The sequence below is a fragment of the Dipodomys ordii genome, unplaced genomic scaffold (genome assembly GCF_000151885.1).
Source record: "Dipodomys ordii isolate 6190 unplaced genomic scaffold, Dord_2.0 Scaffold33, whole genome shotgun sequence".
Classification (NCBI taxonomy): domain Eukaryota; kingdom Metazoa; phylum Chordata; class Mammalia; order Rodentia; family Heteromyidae; genus Dipodomys; species Dipodomys ordii.
Window position 1 is genome coordinate 11,266,416 of NW_012267249.1, and position 18,453 is coordinate 11,284,868.

General features: G+C 30.9%; 1 protein-coding gene across 1 annotated transcript in view; it reads right to left on the bottom strand.

Moving 5' to 3' along the window:
• Positions 1-333: 333 nt before the first annotated feature.
• Lrriq3 (leucine-rich repeats and IQ motif containing 3) overlaps positions 334-18,453 on the bottom strand; it is an 86,734-nt gene continuing 68,614 nt past the window's right edge. Inside the window, exons 7-8 of the mRNA XM_013016837.1 lie at positions 5,848-6,556; positions 334-946 (exon numbers count right to left, since the gene is read on the bottom strand). Coding sequence (XP_012872291.1) covers positions 796-946; positions 5,848-6,556 — 860 coding nt within the window. The 3' untranslated portion in view covers positions 334-795. The remainder of the gene's footprint in view (positions 947-5,847; positions 6,557-18,453) is intronic.

Consider the following 18,453-nt stretch of genomic DNA (forward strand, 5'->3'; position numbering starts at 1 on the left):
CTGTCCATGAGCTTTTTTGCTAAAGGCCAATGCTCTATAATTTGAGCCACAGAACCACTTCTGGATTTTTAGTGGTTAACTGGAGATAAGTTTCATGGATTTTTCTGCCCAGGCTGGCTTTGAACCACAATCCCCAGATCTCAACTTCCTGAGTAGCTAGGATTACATTGTGAGCCACTGGTATGTCCAGCCTGATTGACTTTAAATATAACTTTTATTTTGAAATTTCATGTGCATGAATAATTGATACATGGAGAAAACTTTTGAGAAAAATATCTGAAATTATTTTAATCAAATCAGTAGGAAATGTAATTAAATATCAAAAAGCAGGTGACAAAAATAATAAGTGTACTATACAGTATCTTAATAAAACTTTATAGTAAGTGTAGAAATTATTATGCTAACATTTCCAGAATAAGTAAATATGACATAAATGTTACCATACATAGATAATCTGAAAAAATGTATAAATAGTTCCTTGATAATAGTTCTTACATTAAATGATACATTTTAATTCTTCCTTGACTATATATATATATATATATATATATATATATACACATACACACATATATGTTTAAGGAACCTTTTGTGCATGCAGATTTGACTGGAATTAAGCTAAATTGTGACCAATACACAAAACTTTAAAATTATTCTTATACTTTAGAAGATATTTATACAAATGCAACTTGAAATATAGATTATTCTTTTCAGATTATTACTTCTAAGTCCTTCATATGAAATGAACGACTACAATTTAAAATGATCATACATGTGATCTACTATCGAATCACATTACTGATCCACTGAGGCCTGTTGAGTTGACATGTATTTCATAACTTCAGCCTTTCTTTTGGCATCTTGAAGACCTACACAGGATTTTTCAAATTTTATCATATCAAACACAAACTTTTCTTCACAATGTCTTTTATGTATTTCTTTAGCCCTTTGGAAAAATAAGAGAAATAATCAAATCATATATATTTATGTTACTAAAACCACAGCAAACATTTGTTACCACTCATAATTATATGTCTTTAAAGATGGGGTAAAAGTAAACAGATGGGGAAAAGTCAGAGCTCATTTAAAGAACTTAAACTATGAATCTACATAAACTATTGCCTAGATCCTCAAAAAAGCATGTGATAATGCCCAAGGAAATAAATATAAAGAATTAAGAATGACAATGATTAAAATACATTAAACTTATAAACTGTGATGAACAGAGATCCCTTTGCAAACTACTAAAAGATAATGCTTTTTAAAAAATAAAGATTACAGAGAATACAGCTATTCTTTTGGAGTTTAAACCAGATTTAAACTTAAGTTTTATGATTTTAGACAAGATATTCAAGCTCTCTGCACATTTTTTTTTCAGTGTAGAGAAGAGAACAAATTCAACTTATAGGATGTAGAAGGAAGTTAATGAACTAGGCTTTGAAAATAATCGAGTTCACTAGAGCCTTAGTAGCATGTCAACGGCTTTGGGTACAATCCTCAGCAGTAGACAAAATAAAATAAAAACAAATACAAAATAAAAATGTGAAGCAAATGAACCAATACACTTGAAATCCATTGAGAAAACACTGCCAGTTAATTTTCATTCAAGGAAATTTAATTATGACTATTATGAGTCCTGGAGCTCAAGAGAGCTTTCAAGTCTAGAGTTCATATCTGTATATGTAGTAAAGAAGAATCACTGAAAAACTACTTGTATTAAAGGTATATGTTCATTCTAAAATGTATATTGAAACAACCCTCCTAAAAATATAAACTGTAGATAAATTTGAATGTAATTGCCTAAAAAATGAAAAATGAGAAATACATATATATATGTATATATACCTACACATACATGTCATTATCAAATAATTGGAAAATGAAATAAAAAATTCCACTTAGAATATGAATAGGATATCATACAATATTTATGTCTAAGTTTAATAAAGTGAATGCAAGGTCTATATCTCCAAATTTAAAAATGTTATTGAAATAGGTCCTAAATTAATACAAGATCTTTTTTACCATGTTCAAGAATTATACAACAAGATTACTAATCTCTCCCCTTTTCATAAAAAAATATATGTACTTATACATAAATATATAAAACAGATAAGAACATTTTAGTATGAATTCACATTTAAATTTATTTTAAATATATCTAATTTAGAACTTTTTGAATGCATTATATTTCCATGTTTCTAATTTATTAAAATATATTAAGCTTGAAATTTATTTGCAAAGGACCCAGCAGACGCAAAACAGCCTTGCAAAAAAGGAAAACAAAGCTAGAATCTTTTTCTCTCCTGTATAACAAATTTCCATAGTTTTTGCTTACAAGAACCTCCTATTATTTCATGGCTTTTAAGATTTAGAAGTGAGCACAGTGTGGTTCAGTTGGTTTTCTTGTGTAGGTTCCATAAACATATTATCTAGGGTTATGGATTTCCTTCAGGTTTTGGTGTCTTCTTCCAGGATTATTCTGGTTTTTGTAAGAATTTTGTTCTAATGCATTTTTGTGCTGCCCTTCTATTTTACAAATATGCAATGCCAAGTCAAATCCAACTCATACTTAGAATCTCTCTCTCTTGCTTCTGTACTTAAAGGCTAATGTAATTACATCCAACCCAGAATAATTTCTCTACTTTAATGTAGATTAATTAATATTCTTAATTCCATGTACAGAGACCCGACAACAGCAATGTCACAGGTATGGAAATCTACATTTCTGAGTATGAGAGCATTGTATTCATTTTTTGTGTACCATTATTCTAAATATAAAGTTTGTACAACCTTAGGAAAGGGATGATTCACTTTGAACATGAAAATGGGAAACTAATCTTAAAACACTAAAAGAAAAAGTTAGGATTAATTCACAACGACTAAAATTCTTCAGATGTTGACATAGTAAGTTGAATAAATTCAATACTGAGGGTTTACCATTTCTTTGGGACAAAAAGACAAAGTGGGTTATTAAAAAAGAGAGGCCAGAATGGTGCTTGGTTTGGAAGCTTTGCAGTTGTTTTGAAATTGCTCTTGCAGTTAATGAGTGAAAGAAGATGCAATTGTGAGAGCAGATAAAATTGGAGGTCATAAGATTCACAGTGTTCTGAATCTGTAGGCCAGGCATCTTTCAAGTATTTCAACATGAATACAAGAAATGAAGGTAGATAATTTGATTATTTCAAAGTAGGAATTGATAGTGAAGCATTTTCAAGCATTGTCGGGATAATGAAAGGAAAAGACTCTTGAAACATTGCATGTAAAGAACTAAGAACATTCGAAGAACTGGAGTCCACAATGGATATAACTTACAGGTATATAATTGAAGTTTTTCAGAAATGAATGTCATCTCATGTATTTGAAGTGTGTGGTGAAAGTAAAGCAAGAAAAGAGCTGAAAAAATATTTTAGCCAAGACAAGAGCTGACAATTTTGTAGGTGAGACAATTCCAAGTGATAAGATCTTTATGTGTCTAGGCAATGAGTTAATGCATATTAAATAGGCAATGATTGTTTGGAATTCAAACATATTCATGCTAGCTAATTGAAAGCATAACTCTTATCAATTTATAATTTATCATAATTATCACAAGGTTGGAGAAAAGTTTTATAAATCAGTAAATGGAAATCACAGGGAATATAAATGGAAACGTGAGAGGTCAGTTGGTAACCAAATAAGAACAAAAAGAAAATAACTGAATAGCTATCTTAATTTCTCAATCTTTTATACTTACTTAAAACACCACTGTTTTGCCCAGAATGGTATCAACACTTTCTCATATTGTCAATATCTTGGAAAATACCATGATTATCTTTTATATGACATCTAGACTCAGACATCTCATATTCTGTTCAATTCATATTTTAATATTCCTGTGGATATTTTATCAATGTCCTAAGTGAAGAGTTTCCTGCCATCCTACTCTGCTCTTTTGTTCTCTTCTTTCCACATGGTAGGATTAGAGAGCTGAATTTTCAGTAATGACTTCACTAATTACTGGACTTCATTAGAGTCACCAAGTGGACAGATTAATAAGGAATCATCAACATAAAATGTATCATAATCAAAATTTTTTTGAAGGATGTAGATAAGACTTTATTTTTGAGTTAGTTTCTTTCTATTTATTAATATTTAATCTTTAAAACATGTAGAGTAAAAAATCAGTGCTGCAGTACCTTTTGAGACAGGCATATTACACATAACCAACACATTGCTTTAATCCTTTGCTTGCAAGGATAAAGCCTTTTCAGCAATTTATAAGAGAAGTCAACTCAGTTATGATATACTGGGAAGCCCATTTGACTATTATCCTCTACAAATTAGTAATATGGCTAGATGCTCAAATAAGTGTGATAAAAACTAAGCTAATTAAATCTCTCCAATGTTCACTAGACTGTGCACTAGACTGCATTCGATATATCAAACAGTTGATATTCATGGGCTTTCCTAAAATACAATTTTTAATAAAATCAAATTATAAAAAATATTTGAAAAATAAGATATATTTGTATAAAGCATTCTAAGGAAAATATTTTAAATTCAGCAAAGGAAAAAGATTCTAAACATTTTTTACATATATATTGTATAAATAACACATAAACAGCTTAAAATATTAACAACAAGGAGAAGGCAAATATATTATTCAAAACTCTTATAACAAGCTATTTTATTTAAAATTTATAAGAACTTGAACACTATAAAAGTCTATATTCTTACATATGCCATATGTGTGTAATATGCACATACATATATGCAGACATATACATATCTGTATATATATTCATAGCTTAGGTATTAAAAATATTTCTGGGATAAGGTTGTGGCTTTATAAGCTTTAAAATATTAATATATCAGGAAATACTATTGAAAAGCATGTGAACTAAGCATTATACTGGGCCCTAAAAAAGAAAATGGAACATATTATTTCATAAACACTTTACAATATATTGTATGTGCTCTCATAAAAACTACTATAATTGAGATTTAAATAAAGTGTTATGGAATCACAGTAAAGAATGAAAGGGACTAAATTTTAGCTGGGTGGAAATTAGAAGTAAAAATGCCATTTTTGTTGACTTCTATAGGATTAGAAAAGCCGCAGTTACTCCTATGTACCAACTTGGGTAAAGACTGGAGAATAATTTAGCATATCTATAGCAAAGACTGTGCTTAGGTATGAGAAGATGACAGAAAGTACAATAGGAAATATAGTATCATATACTCTAGATAAAACACATTGCTTGAAATCCCATTCAGAGATTACATTTCTTTCTTTGAGGGATTGCAAACTATCAATGTACTTACTGGCAATGGCATGATGAGTGATTTGTTTTATTTATTTACAGGTTATTTATTTATTTACAGGTTAGCAAATGGGAAAGAGTTTAGAAAGGATGGAGAGCAGAGGTGGATATGTCAATGGAAGGATAATATGAATTCTTAGAATCATTATGAATATTGGAATTAGAAAAGGAGAGGTAGAATTTTTAAAGGATTTATTTGAAACTCCTTTAATATAAGATGGATATGAAACATATTGGATATGCCACTGATAAAACTCAGTTGTGAAAGGGATATTTCTAGCACTAATCAAGAGGAAATGACAATTTTACTTTTTACAATAACAACTATATGTGAGTAGGCTTTGTTAGTATGTTTGAGAGGTGGAGAATTGTTTTTTGTTCAGACTTTGGTAATGATACATTACTACACAATTATCCTCTTTGTCAGTTTCCAGTTTCCAATGTATAGTTTGCCATACTATAAACAAAAACTCAACATTTCATGTGTAATATTTACATTGAAATAACTTTTAAACTTTTGTTATATTTAAATTGTACTTACCTAAGTTCCTTCATTTGCTTAAGCAAATGCCTTTGATGTTTTTCTTCTTTATGTTGTTCCTGAGTAGAGTGGTATTTCTGTTTTAAGATCGCATCATTCCTCTTCATTCTATCTACTTTATCCATTCTTTTGGACATAAGAATGCGCTCATTACTTATGTTTTGGACCAGGATACGATCGTGAATCTTTAGGTTTTTCTCTTTGAGAAACTGAAATCCTCTATGTCTAGCTTTTTTAAGGCAATGGAGTCTGTCCTGATAACATTGCTTTAGGCATTTTTGAACTGTCTCATTGTCTCTTATGAATCGCTTTTGTGTAGTATATCTTTTATTATTTAATTTTTCATGAATATTCATGTTACGTGTTCTTTGGGCAACTTGTGCCATGGCTGTTGCTGTTATTTTTTCTTTATGTTGCTCTTCCTTCTTTTGTGTGATGAAGTACTGATCTATATCATTAAATATTTGGAATTTTACACTAGTACTCTGTGTTATATTTTTCACTGAGAGTGGGTCTTTTTTAATTATTGGTTCTGCATGTGAGGTGGAAAATAGTTCAGCATATGTGGGAAAATAAGCTTGTCTTTCCTTTTTCAATAATGTAACATACTTCAATTCATCTGAAGTATATATGGGTAGTTTAAAGGTTGATAGCTGAAAACTGTCATCCAATCGTCCATTCTTAGTTTCACCTCCAAACTCCTTCTGACCTATATCATACAGCAAATAAACATGGAAGATCAAAGTTTATTTTCTGTCTTTTCATGATCTACTTTCTAAGTAACTCACAATGTATTTGGCCTTATTCAGCAGAAACACACACACATATAAACACATACACATACACAAATACATAGACACCCAGTCTCATCCCCCACTGAGGAAAGAAGCATTGGAATGGATCTTTTCTTTTCTGCCAGCCCTGGAGCTTTCTCAGTTTACATTTTATATGTTTAAGATATATATCTTATATATACATATATGTATATTATATGTATATATTTTAATGTTTTAAACAATACTACATGTAAGAAAGATAATAGTATTTCTCATTCTGTTTCTGGATAATTAATACCTTCCAGAGTCATCTATATCATCACAAAAAAGCAGGATAACTGTCTTCCTTAAATCTGAATAGTAATTGAGTGAGGAAAAAAAGATATTTTCTGTCTGCATATGTGTTAGACAGTTTGCTTTATGTGGTCCTTCATTGGCAGACACTTGGGTTCTTTCTATACCTTAGCTATTGTGAATAACGGAGCAATAAGTACGGTATAGCAGATTTCTCTATATGATACTGATTTATGACCTTCAAGTTTATACCTAGACAAGGAATTATTTAGTCATATGATGATAATTTTTTAATCTTGTGGAACCACCAGGTTGTTTCATTAAATTGCTGTACGAATTTACATTGCCATTGTGCTCCTGGGGCAGCACATACATAATTCACATTCCCACAAGAGTTGTTTCCTTCAGATCCTAATCTACCCTTGTTGTCCCTAGTCGTCATAATAACCATCCTAACACATGCGAGTAATGTCTCATTATAGCTTTAATTTTTAACTATTTGGCAATTATTTATGTTTAATTTAATTTCATAAGCCTGTTGGCCATGCACACACTTCCTTGGGAAAAACTTTGATTCAGGTCCTTTGCTTACTTTTTGGTTCCGTTACTTGATTTTCTACCAGAATTGTTACGAGTTCTTTATATATTTCACAACTCTATCTATAATAGATAGAGAGATAGATAGATAGATAGATAGATATGGATATATATATATTTTGTTCTATATGTGTTTTACAAATAATTGATCGTATTCCTTATATTGTCTTTTAACTTGATTATTTCCTTTGCCATGTAGGTAATTTTGTGTTTGAAATATTCACTTGTTTATTTTGCTTTTGTTTCCTGTTTTCTTTTAGTAATAAATAAAAAAATCCTGTTGGTAAGAGTGATGTCAAAGAGCTGTTCCTACATTCTCAGGAGTTTCATGGTTTCAAGACTTAATGTTTAAATCTCCAAACATTTTTTGATTGATCTTTATGCATCATGTGAATTAGGAGTCTTGTTTTTGTTTCTATTTTTGGCCTGGGAATATCCAGTTATCCCAATATCACTTTCCAAGAAGGCTGCTCTTCTCCAGTGTATATGTTATGGGAGGTACATTTTCATTAATTAATGTTATATAGGTGGTTTATTGATAGGTTCTCTGTTTTGTGCTATTGATTTCTTTTTCTTTTACCTTCTTGGCAGGGGTGTGTGGGGGGAGAGGCACTACTACGTTTTAAACTCAAGGCCTTGTTTTCTAGGAAGTGCTCTGCCTACTAGTAAGCCACCTCCATCACCCACTGGTTTCTTTCTGTTTTATGTCCATAAATTTAAAAAAAATGAATGAGGTACTTTTAGACAGACATTTTCTCAAAAACACTGTGTATTTTATATGAAAGGTGGAAATACTGTAAGATATATATATATATATAAGTCAAACAAGCAAGTTGAAAACACAAATTAATTAAACATTTTAGGAATACATTTTTCCAAAGAGGGAAGATATCTCTTTGCAATGAGAACTACAAAACATTCATGAAAGTAATTTGAAATATAGTATATGATATAAACTTCTTTCTATATTGCATTAGACATTATTTTATCAATTCCCTTCTGACAACTTTATTTCCCCATGACTTTGTGCTTTGCCTATGGTTTAATCTTGTCAATAGCATCAACAATTTTATTAGATCCTGCTGAGAGCATTATGTTAAAATTGATTATTCTAGCAAGTTATAACATAAAAAATTTCAATACAATCATAAGTCTATACACATTAGTACTTTTGTGTTAGTATTGCCAGTATATTATCATATTATATTTAAGAAAGATAAATAATAATGTATAAAAATAATGTATAAATGGTTGCAAATGTATGTAGGGAATATATATATGTATGTATATATATATATATATATATATATATATATATGAAAGCTTCTTTATGTACAAGAGTGGCTCTGTATCCAACAAAAATAACTTTCAATAGCAATAAATCTCAAGCTATTTTTATTTCTGAATTAAGTAATTGTCAATAAATATAAATCCAGTGAGACAGCCTAAAGGTCAACTGTCCATATACATACAAGGCAAGCACTGCTATCAGTAACATTACCTTGCATTGACATTATACATAAAATAATGCAAGCTGTCATGTCATGGTATAAATAGAAAGGGAAAAAAGTGACACAACATCAACTATGAATCAAGCTTACTTAACAAAATGTCTAAAAATACAATAATATATACTTTCCAAACATTGCTTTACACACTGCTATTGAAATAATTCTTTACCTAGCTTAGTGGGTCATATGAGATAATGACTACATTTTATTTAATACCCATATAATATTTTTTAAATTTCTGAGAAAATGGAATTTGCAGTTTGAAATGCAGGATTAAAGATAAAAATCACTTAGCTATTGACTTAAACAGTTGTGTTAATCTATGAGGGTCAGACATTAAAGTCACTTCTAACTACATAGAAAGAAGAGGTTAGGTTAAAATTTCTTGATGAGAAACTGGTTACACACATAGGTGTTCTCAGAAACCCGTGACTAAATCTAAATGCTTACTAGACCAAAAGTCATCCTAACACTCACCTTAAAGATAATAAACAAATTGCAATTGTTAATCAAGTAACATTACAAAAAATCTTATTATGCAGAAGCTTGTTTATAATGGTCTTACCAAAAGAACATAAATCTCTTTTTGTTTTTGGTAGGGGCATTCAACTCCCTCAAGTAAAACAATGGAGTCATGAGTGAAAGTGATGAGAATGGTGATGAAATTTACACCAAGTTACTAATAAAAAAAAAAGCAGAGAAGTCATCATCCAATCATAGAGACAGTAGTCCCAGTGTAGACACATCTTAACACACTCTCTGGCCCCCATACAAATATGCTCAGAAGATTTTCAGTTTCCTTGGGAGTGAACGGAAAACTTAATAAAATAACAAAACATGAAGCATTCCTTAACTCTTAATGTAGATTTAAAAATGCATTAAAATAATCTTTGGTCTCTTTGTCAAGGCCTAAAATCTGTAATATAACATTTATTTATTTATTTATTTTTATTGTGCCAATACCAGTAAACTCAGAGCTTCACACTTCTCCTTGGCTTTTCCCCTCAGAGTTGGCACTATTTGATTAACGCCATCTGTCAGCTCAACATTTATCTAAAAGCATAAAGTTAGGCTTTGTTTAATCAATGAACCACTTCTTCCTTACAGAATCTAGTAAATTTCTAAAATACAAATCATGATGAGATACAGTTACTTGCTCCCTACTGTCACCCCCACTTTCTTTTGTGGTTATATATTCAGTTAAAATATGTAGAGAAAAAAGATGCTGTGTAAATCCTCACTTTCAGCATTTGGAATGGCCATACAAGTTGCCATGCTGTATTTCTAAATAAATCTCTTCAAAAGCTCCTCAGTAGATGAATGGATCAAGAAAATGTGGTATATATACACAATGGAATTCTATGCCTCCATCAGAAAGAATGACACAGCCATATTTGTTAGGAAATGGAAAAATTTGGAAAAATAATATTAAGTGAAGTAAGCCAGACCCTAAGAACTATAGGTCCCTCATTTGCAATAATTAGTGTAAAAGCTAAAAAACTATGTACATGTGAGCATATAAGATGATATTAAGTGAAATGAACCCCAAGATATGGACACAGAAGACTTTCTTGTTGTTGTTATTTTTAATGTACTTGTAATATTTTTGTTCCTTTGAATGTTCTTCCCCCTATTGCATATCCCCTGTTGTCACTGTACTTGATTTTGGTACCCTGCATCTTGTATATACATTTGTCTAATTTGGCAAGGGGAAGGGGAATAACAAAATGCTGAGACAAGGACACAGGATGACCCATTGTAACAATGATACTCACAAGACACTATGCTGGAAGTAAACTTTACAATTTGGGGGCAGGGTGGTGTGTGAAGGAGGTGGGAGAGGAAAGGGATAGTAGGAGAAAAACAAAGGAGGGGGTATAAATACTACACAAGAAATGTACTCATTGCCTTACTTATGTAACTGCAATCTCTCTGTACAGCATCTTTACAACAAAATATTTTTTTAAAAAAAGGAGAAAGCACTAAGCCAAAAAATATTTACAAAAAAAATCATATCTAAAAGGTCCTAGTGATTCAATTTCCAACGTGGAAATAAGTAGAAGTGTTAGAAGCCTCACAGAATTTTTAGAGGGCATATATAGTCAATTGTAAATTAGATATGTAGGATTCTTAATTGCTAATTTTACTCCTATTCAAGTTCATTTTTCTTACTTCTGCATTATTTATCTACTTCATTTCAGTTGTAATTCAGCCTGATGTTTTAATGATTCTTCTATTTTACCTTCTTTTTAGATAATATCCCTACTATATTAAAAAGTATGTGACAATTTATCCAGTCTTGGATCTCAATTCTCAATTTCAGTGTTTTATTAATGTAAAAGATAGCAATTTTCCACTATGACAGCTACTTAAAATTACATGATTTCAACAAAGAGCTAAATAACTGAGCTTCCTAAATCCATTTTGAGTCTTTCATTAATTTATCTGTCTATCCTTCTAACCTTTCATTCATAGTTTTAGTAGCTTGTAAATCAATACTCACACATCACAAATAAGGAAGTTCTTATTCAAACTCATGTTCTTAGATTTTATCATAAATTTTGTTTTCATTTTGGTTTTAAGATACATTACTCGTCCCTCTTTAATCAATATGTGTTCTAGTTAACATAGCAATTATATCAAACATACATGAAATATCAACACACAAATGTTAACATTTGCTGTATTTAAAGGAACTTTTCTAAGTAAGAGAGATGAGGTAGATTCTAAGAAGAGCATGTTAACAGATTTTATGAAACTTTTATGATAGTTGGAAAAGACGGATATCAAACTCATAAACCAAGTATAAAATAGACTCCAGACACAACAACCAGGATTAAGTGGCAGGTTGCAATGTTGTAGTAATTACATAGGATGGACAGCATATATTGTTCAAATAGACAAGAAAGAACAAGTCATAAAAACTCATGAGAATTTGAATGCTCCAGGAAAGAGATGATACCACAAAGGCACAAAAACATTTTGATAATGTTAGAGGTAAAAGATAAGACACTCAGAAGACAATGAGCAAGAGGGTTTGGGTGTTAGATGGTTAGACAGTATTCAGATTCTATGTAGCACTGCAGATCACAGAAAGAAGGTTAAGCTGCGAAGTTATAAATGTGATTTTACCTTGAAGAGAACAGTTTTGAATTTTTTGAATGCAATAGTATAAGGCAGGAGAGGAATAATACATTACTAAAGAGGTTCAGACAAACAGTAATAGGGAAGGCTAAAGGCTATGAAGTTGCAGAATAATAAGATGTGGGGTATGCTTTACAGATATAGGACTTGCTCATTTATTAGACAGCATAAATAATCAGGATGAATGGTTGCATTTTGTTCAAGAAAATAGGTGGAGAGTGAGACTGTTTTGAAAAAATCAAGAGGAAAAGTATATTTGGTAAACTAGAACAAATATTTATATTCATTTTTTTCAGTATATAGTTTTGATATATAAACATATATACTAATATTTCACCAATCTGGTGTTATGTATAATTTATCCATAAATTAAAAATTCATTAGTTCTGGACTATTTCAAAGTATTTTTATTGTAAAGATACTGCACAGAGGGGTTACAGTTACATGAGTAAGGTAGTGAATACATTTCCTATTTCCTATCAAGCCTTGTTACCCCTCCTTTATTTTTCCCCTACTATCCCTTCCCTCTCCACCTCCCCATCTCCTCCCTCCCCCATTCCCCACAAGTTGTAAAGTTCGTTGTCAACATAGTGTTTTGTAAGTCTCATTGTTACAATGGGTCAACCTGTATCCTTGTTTCAGCATTTTGTTATTTCCCTTCCCCTCCCAAAATTAGAAAAAATGTGTATACAAGATGCGGGGCACCAAAGATGCAGGGCACCCTAATCAAATACAGTGACAACAGGGGTTATACCATAGGGGGAAGAACATACAAAAGAAACAAAAAAAATTACATAGTACATTAAAAACAACAGCAACAATGAAAAAACCTCCTGTGTCCCTATCTTAGGATTCATTTCACTTAGCATCATCTTATATGGTCATATGTACATAGCTTTTGACCTTTTCTGCTTGTCTGGCAAGATTATCCTAGACGTTTACTAGTTATTGCAAATAGTTATATTAAGTGAAATATTTTGTTCTTAAAACAAGGTTAGAAAATTAATACTACTTGTTACCACTCACAGGAGAAACTGATACATCTCCATTCTTTTTATTAACTTCATAAGATAAATTTTGAGATGAAATTTCCATTTCACTACCTAAATGCTTTTCAAACTGAAGTTTTTTTTACATAAGGACAGCTCAATAATTTATTTTGAATAAAGTTTCATCATGAAAGAGAAATTTGTATAAGCTTATTACATTAGTACTATATGTAAACTTCTCTAAGAGGAAAAAACACTGGATAATATCATAGTTCATTTTTTCTCTTGTCTAACTCTTGTATGAATCTTTTAGATTCACAGCATCATAGAGGCTAGGCTAGTATTATTTGTGGTCAACAGAGCTTCCTTGACGCTTCTAAATGTAGATTTATTAACCATCTGTGAAGAGCCAAATGCTCTACGCCTATTTAAAATCAGTGTGGGTAGGATCTGAATATTCACAAATGAGTGGAAATAAGTTGTGATTAGCAAACCTGACTGGAATCTTACCACAAGTCGCTGCCCTTTTATGGTCCAATGATTTTTACGTAGTTTTGAGTACAAGTGAAGCAAACGCTATTAGGGTGGGAACAAAATATAAGATAGCGCACAGTGGCATCAACTTTTCTATCAAGTTTTGCGTTTTCTATTTGTGGGTGTGTCTGTGTGTTTATGTAAAGATGACGTACAGAGGGGTTACAGTTGCATGACTAACTTAATGAGTATGTTTCTTGTCGAACATTGTTATCCATTCCTTTGTTGTTCTCCCACTATCCCTTTTGGCCCTCCCTCCCCGACTCCTAAAGTTCATTTCCAACATAGTGTCCTCTGAGTATCATTTTTACAATGGGTCATCCTGTGTCCTTCTTTCCGCATTTTGTTATTCCCTTTCCTTTCCCCAAATCAAATAAATGTATATACAAGATGGAAGGTATCAGTGATTGCCAGGAATAAACCAATGGAAAAGGAAAAATGAAATAAATTAAGAAGAAAGAATTAGATATGTACATTGGTGACAACAAGGTCAACACTCCCCCCCCCAAAAAAAAGTCCTGTTGTTTCCATGTCTTGGAGTACATTTCAATTAGCATCATTTTGTATGGTTATCTATACATATGTATTGAGTTATTGTGATCCTCTACAAGGACTATCCTTGACATATACTAATTATTACAAATGAGGGAAACTATATGTTTCTTTGGGTCTGGCTTACTTCACTTAATAAGATTTTTTCCAAGTCTTTCCATTTCCTTATGAAAGGGGCAATGCCATTCTTTCTGATAGAAGCATAAAATTCCATTGTGTATATATACCATGTAAAAATGCCATTGGAATTATAGACACACTTGTCTTATTCCTTAGGAACCACGTGAAAGGGTTTGGTGTGGAGTGCTCCCAGGTCCACTGCTCAACCACTCAAACTTTGGCTTAAAGAGATTGCCTAAAAGACGGAACAAAGATAACAGCACAGAAAACATCCCGCATGCTACATCCTGGGGTTACGATTGCAATGGGTTATAGATGCAGAGAAATTATCTCTCTTGTTTTATTAATACTTTATTTTAAATCAGTCTTAATGAATTGATAGCCTCTAGAACAATGGAAGATGATTTTCTTCTGCTGTTTTAAGCAGTTACATTTGTGATACATTTTATAAAAGTTACAGGAAACTAAAATGCCTTGTGAAACTTGGCTGTCATTTGTGAAAAAAATTATTAATTCATTACCTTATTTGTTATATAGTTGTTTTTTAACTCAATTTCAATAGTGATTGCTAAGTATTTGTTCATTCTAACTAATATAATTTGTTTGCACAGTGTCTTTCATTATAATTCTTTTAATTTCTGTAAACTTTGTCATAAAGCTCTTATTTCATGATTTTAGTAATTTGATTCTTTCTCAAAAACATAAACATGCACACATACACTACATACGAACACACAATCTTTGTTTTTCAGTACTGCATATTTTCATAGCACCATTTTCACTCCTTCAATGATTATGCTTGATATTTTCTCAGTGGTAGGGACATAAAAAATTGAAGTTAAAATTAACCTCATATTTTAATTTTAATTAATTCTAGTAATTATATTTTAAAATAGAAATTTTATGCAATTACAGTTTTTCATAGATATAACCCAATGTTAGAGTTTTTCTGTTATTGCACTAATTTCTGTTTATGTGAATGATATAAGTCATAACTTCTACCAAAGATAAGCCCCCAAATCTAAGTAGAGTAACACAGTGATATTTTATCTATTTTTTATCCAATAACCATTACCAACGTGAATCACGGGAACCTTGCATATTTGTTAATAACACTTATACACCAACATAGCAAAGCAGGAAAACAGTGATTCTCCTCATTCACTCTAAAGTGCTGAGTCTCACTTTTGCTCACAAATAGTAGATAATGCTCACATGATCCCCACCTAACTACATGAAAAGCAAGCAATGGAATGAGGATATGGAAAATATGGTATTATTGCTTAGTATTGCAAAATAATTTCAAATATATGTAATTTAAATGTTAATATTCTTTGTCTTAGCTAGTAATAACATTAAAATTAAGGCAAGTTGAAAATATAGAAACAAAATATAGCTTTGTTTGCTTTCAATTTTAAATCTCATTGCAAAGATCTTTAGTTTTATACACACATATGCTCTAATTGTTTGTCTGAAGTAATTTAGTTGTTGCTGTTTTATATCCTAGACTAAAATTTGGTAATTCTAGCAAACAATATAGCAGAATAGAGAAAGAAATAAGCACTGTTAAAATCGCCTAAAGACAAGTGGGTTGAAATCAGCAAGATATGATAAATTGGATGAATTTGAAAGAAAAATGTTGGAGGCAGAAAGTGTAATGTGTTTCAATGGAAACCATAAAATCTCCTTTAGAGTCTTCATTTCAGACTCATAAGTGGATTTAGAGCAAGACAGACTATGTAATGGAGAAAAATAACTAAAAATTGCCTAGGTCTGATCACAGATACTTTGATATAATGACCCTCAAATCATTAGCCCTTTGACCTTTTATTCTGAATAGAAAATGTTCTGAGAAATGTCTTTTATGTACTAGTTGGCACTTTCTGTAAGAGACCTGAATTTACTTTTTCATAGATACATATGAAACATAAGTGGTGTTCTGAAATAACTATAGAAGTTTGGCTCATACTCCAGCACTATTTATCATAAAGGATTAAAAAAGGTTAAGATAGCACACATTTTTAGGCTTCTAATTTCAGTCTTGAATGTCATATCTTTGCAGTATAAATCGGAATGTACCTAACTTCTAATACTAAAAAGATTATTGTTCTTAAAAGATAAAATAGATATATCCATGAAATGTACTATTACTTTAAAATCTTTTACTTGCAGTGAAATATCACTTTTATTAACTTCCATTAGTTATACCAGGAAGGGGGATTTCATTGTTATATTTCCACAAATGTATCTAATAGATTCCAAGCAATCTTACCCCCTCTATCTAGTCCTCTTTTTTATCTGCTTCTCAAAACAATTCAACAGGTCTTATTATTCTATTTTCACTGTTGGAAAAAAAATCTACTAGTAGCAAATTCAGCTTACTTCATCATCCTTGTTAGCTCAATTCCTTCCTGCTATTACACCAAACACAGTTTTTCTGTTTTTTTAATTTTTATTTTTTAGTTTTTCTTTACCCTCCCTTCACTCTTACTGATCAGCAATTCTCACTGAGATTCTTGATTCTGTTTTTATATACTTATAATGGGCATATCATTTTTCTAAAATTTGTGTAGGTAATGTAAAAATTAGGAGTTATAGTATTAGCTTAAATTAAAAGAAATGTCTTATCATTTGTTATCAGCTAATTATTAAAACAGGTAGTTGGTGTCCTATTTTAACAAACCTCTAAGATGTAACTTCTAATTCAGCTAGCTGATTTATTCAAGAATGCATTAAATAATATTTTATTTTTACTTACATTTACAAGTCACAACTAGGTATGAGGAGCTTTAGTTTTAATTCATATTCTTGCAGTAATTCCACTAAAAATGTAATATTCATTTACAATAATAAAATACTACAATGTTACAGTTTTTCTTTTGTGCCGTTTTGTTTTTAGACTTTGTATACTTAGATCTTGTATAAAAGTATGCATACAGGTGAGTGCTGGTGATTCACTTATATAATCCTGAGTATTCAGGAGTCTGATCTGAAAATTGAGGTTTGAATGCAGGGTGAGGAGTAAACTATGAAAGATTCATTTCTCCAATTAACCAACAAAAAGCTGGAAATGGAGACATGGTGCATGTGGTAAAAATATTGGCCATTAAAGAAAGGCTGAAAAGAACCAAGTGGGAGGATAAGACTGATTTCATGCAACAAGTAATAACTTAAATTTAGTGAAAAGTAAATCTATGTATAATAAATTACTCTACAAATTGCAAAATCTGTTTGATGTTGGAAGACAAAAGTTACAGTATCTGGGTTCTGAGCTAATCATTCTGTAAGAAGAAAAGGAAAGTACTTGTCAACTAGAGCTCCAGAAAGAACGTGCATAGATTATTTTCTAGGAGGAATTGATCTTATCTGTTTAATACTTTTAGCAGGACAGTCCCTGGCTAAAGGATTGCTTATGTTTAATAAATCCAATATTTAAGAGATATCATCTCTGAAAAATGTTATATAAGATAAACAACTCTGAAAATATAAAATAGAAATATTTCATAATATAAACAGTTGCTTTTCTGTATATTAAGCACATAAACCTCACCAGATACTTTGTTTTTCTGGACAACAGTGAATGTACTTCAAAGGAAGAAACCAGCAGAGCCAAGTCCTCTACTTCTTTAGTCTCTTACTGTGCATTTGATAGTGTTCATAAAACTTGGTATTAAGGTAAGATTTCTAATTTCTGTTTCTACTTTGATAATTCAATGAGGTTAAATTGGTCTATAGAAAAGAGATAATCAGTAACATAAATATTATGGATGATATGAGTCAGAAGATGGATAATATAATTATATATTATTTTCCTTAAACATCAACAGACTATATATTACTGTTATGCATGGTTTGCTCATCTATATCATATTCATCCACAAAAATACCAGTATACAAGTATAATGTTTTCAAGTTGGAATTATGGTAATATATGATATAAATATCACCCAGATGAATTTAACACCGTTATAACCATTGAGCACCTTGTACTTTTTAGGTCAATTTTATACAATGCCTACTGTCTATGAGTTGTTCAAGATCTGGAGATTTAAAAGCAAACAAGATATGTAACTGGTGTTATGCAAAATG